This window comes from Mus caroli, chromosome 9 (genome assembly GCF_900094665.2).
Source record: "Mus caroli chromosome 9, CAROLI_EIJ_v1.1, whole genome shotgun sequence".
NCBI classification, from domain to species: Eukaryota; Metazoa; Chordata; class Mammalia; order Rodentia; family Muridae; genus Mus; species Mus caroli.
In genome coordinates, this window is record NC_034578.1 from 83,080,645 (window position 1) to 83,082,323 (window position 1,679).

General features: G+C 37.6%; 1 protein-coding gene across 1 annotated transcript in view; it reads left to right on the top strand.

Moving 5' to 3' along the window:
* Positions 1–1,679, top strand: part of Dop1a (DOP1 leucine zipper like protein A) — a 72,207-nt gene that overhangs the window by 53,268 nt on the left and 17,260 nt on the right. Inside the window, exons 25-27 of the mRNA XM_021171895.2 lie at positions 535–601; positions 744–888; positions 1,057–1,136. Of these exons, the coding sequence (XP_021027554.1) occupies positions 535–601; positions 744–888; positions 1,057–1,136 (292 nt within the window). The remainder of the gene's footprint in view (positions 1–534; positions 602–743; positions 889–1,056; positions 1,137–1,679) is intronic.

Here is a 1,679-nt window from a genome sequence, read left to right on the forward strand (position 1 = left end):
AAAAATTTTAAAAAATAAAAGAAGTGCTGAGGATATTAGGTAGTTAACAGGCTCCTCCCTGTACTCAAACCTCAGCTCCTTTACTTAGATATGACCTTCAGCTCCGTCATTTAACTTTTTCTCTGTAGAATGGAAACAGAAATAGTGCCTATTTCATAAGCTTGTTAAGAGGATTAAAAGAGTTAATATTTATTAAATTCTTAGAANAGTGCCTGGCCAGTTACATATGGCATTGAAGTGGATAGTGATTTGCTCAGCNTTCTAGACATGAGGAAAGTCACTTATAGCACTAGATTCAAGAGACCCTGGCATGGGGGCTAAAGTACAGAAAATATCAAGTATGATTCATTATCATTACTGTTTAGCATCTTAGCCACAGATTCTCCTGCTGTTATTGCAAGACATCTGGATTTCTTCCAGTTGAGAGTTCCTATAAATGCATAAATGTTAACTATCAGAAAACACTACAAAAATTTTTGTGACATTATTTTCATTTTCTTTGGGCTGGTAACTTTTTTTTAATGGCTCTTACAGGGTTTTGAATGAGTTTATTATGAAAAACCCTAGTTTGGAAAATAAAAAGGACCAAAGAGACCTTCAGGTAAGGCATTCTGAATTCAAGGTTGTTACCAAAATTAAAAGTTAAAATTAGGAGTCATATAAAATAACCTGTGATGTCCTTTATGACTGTGTTAGCTCATTTTCTGTGTGTGCACAAACCTCATTCTTCCTTGTTTCTCTAGGATGTGACTCACAAAATAGTGGATGCTATTGGTGCAATTGCTGGTTCCTCTCTGGAACAGACAACATGGCTCCGACGGAACCTGGAAGTTAAGCCTTCTCCCAAAATAGTGGTGGATGGAACCAATTTAGAGTCTGATGTTGAAGGTATTGCTCTGTACTCTTATTCTCTCAGCATATATTTACTAAGCAGTGTTAGTTAGCCCTGTAGCATAAGCTCATCCTTTTTTAAAAATTATTATTATTATTACTAGCTAGTATTTTTTTTCAGTGAGAAAATACTAATCACTATGTCCTGTCTTTTCTCTTACTTAGATATGCTCTCCCCTGCAATGGAGACCTCAAACATAACTCCTTCTGTATATAGCGTCCATGCACTGACGTTGCTCTCGGAGGTAAACATTAGCAAGTGTTTTCACGTGTATGCTCAAACAAACAATTAAATAGTACCTATCAATTAGAAACTCTCATACAAGTGTTTTTAATTTCAAAAATCATTTTTCTAGAAATCACTGGTACATAAAATTACAAAGAATAGGACAATGTGGAGGCACTGTGGCTATATGTTTGCGTGTGTGCACATATATAGAGACATCCATATACACCTGTGCATGTGAAAGCCAGAAAGCCATAGGGTGGCCTCAGGTGTCCTTTTTTTTTTTTTTTTTTTTTTTGAATATATAAGTGCACTGTAGCTGTCTTCAGACACACCAGAAGAGGCCATCAGATCCCACTACAGATGGCTGTGAGCTACCATGTGGTTGCTGGGAATTGAACTCAGGACCTCTGGAAGAGCAATCAGTGCTCTTAACTGCTGAGCCATCTCTCCAGCCCCTGTCCTCTTCTCTTATTTTCTACCGTTTATTTTTCAGTCTCCTCACTGAAACTGGGGAATGGCTGGCCAGAAATCTTGGGGATTCGTCTGTCTCAGCCTTGCC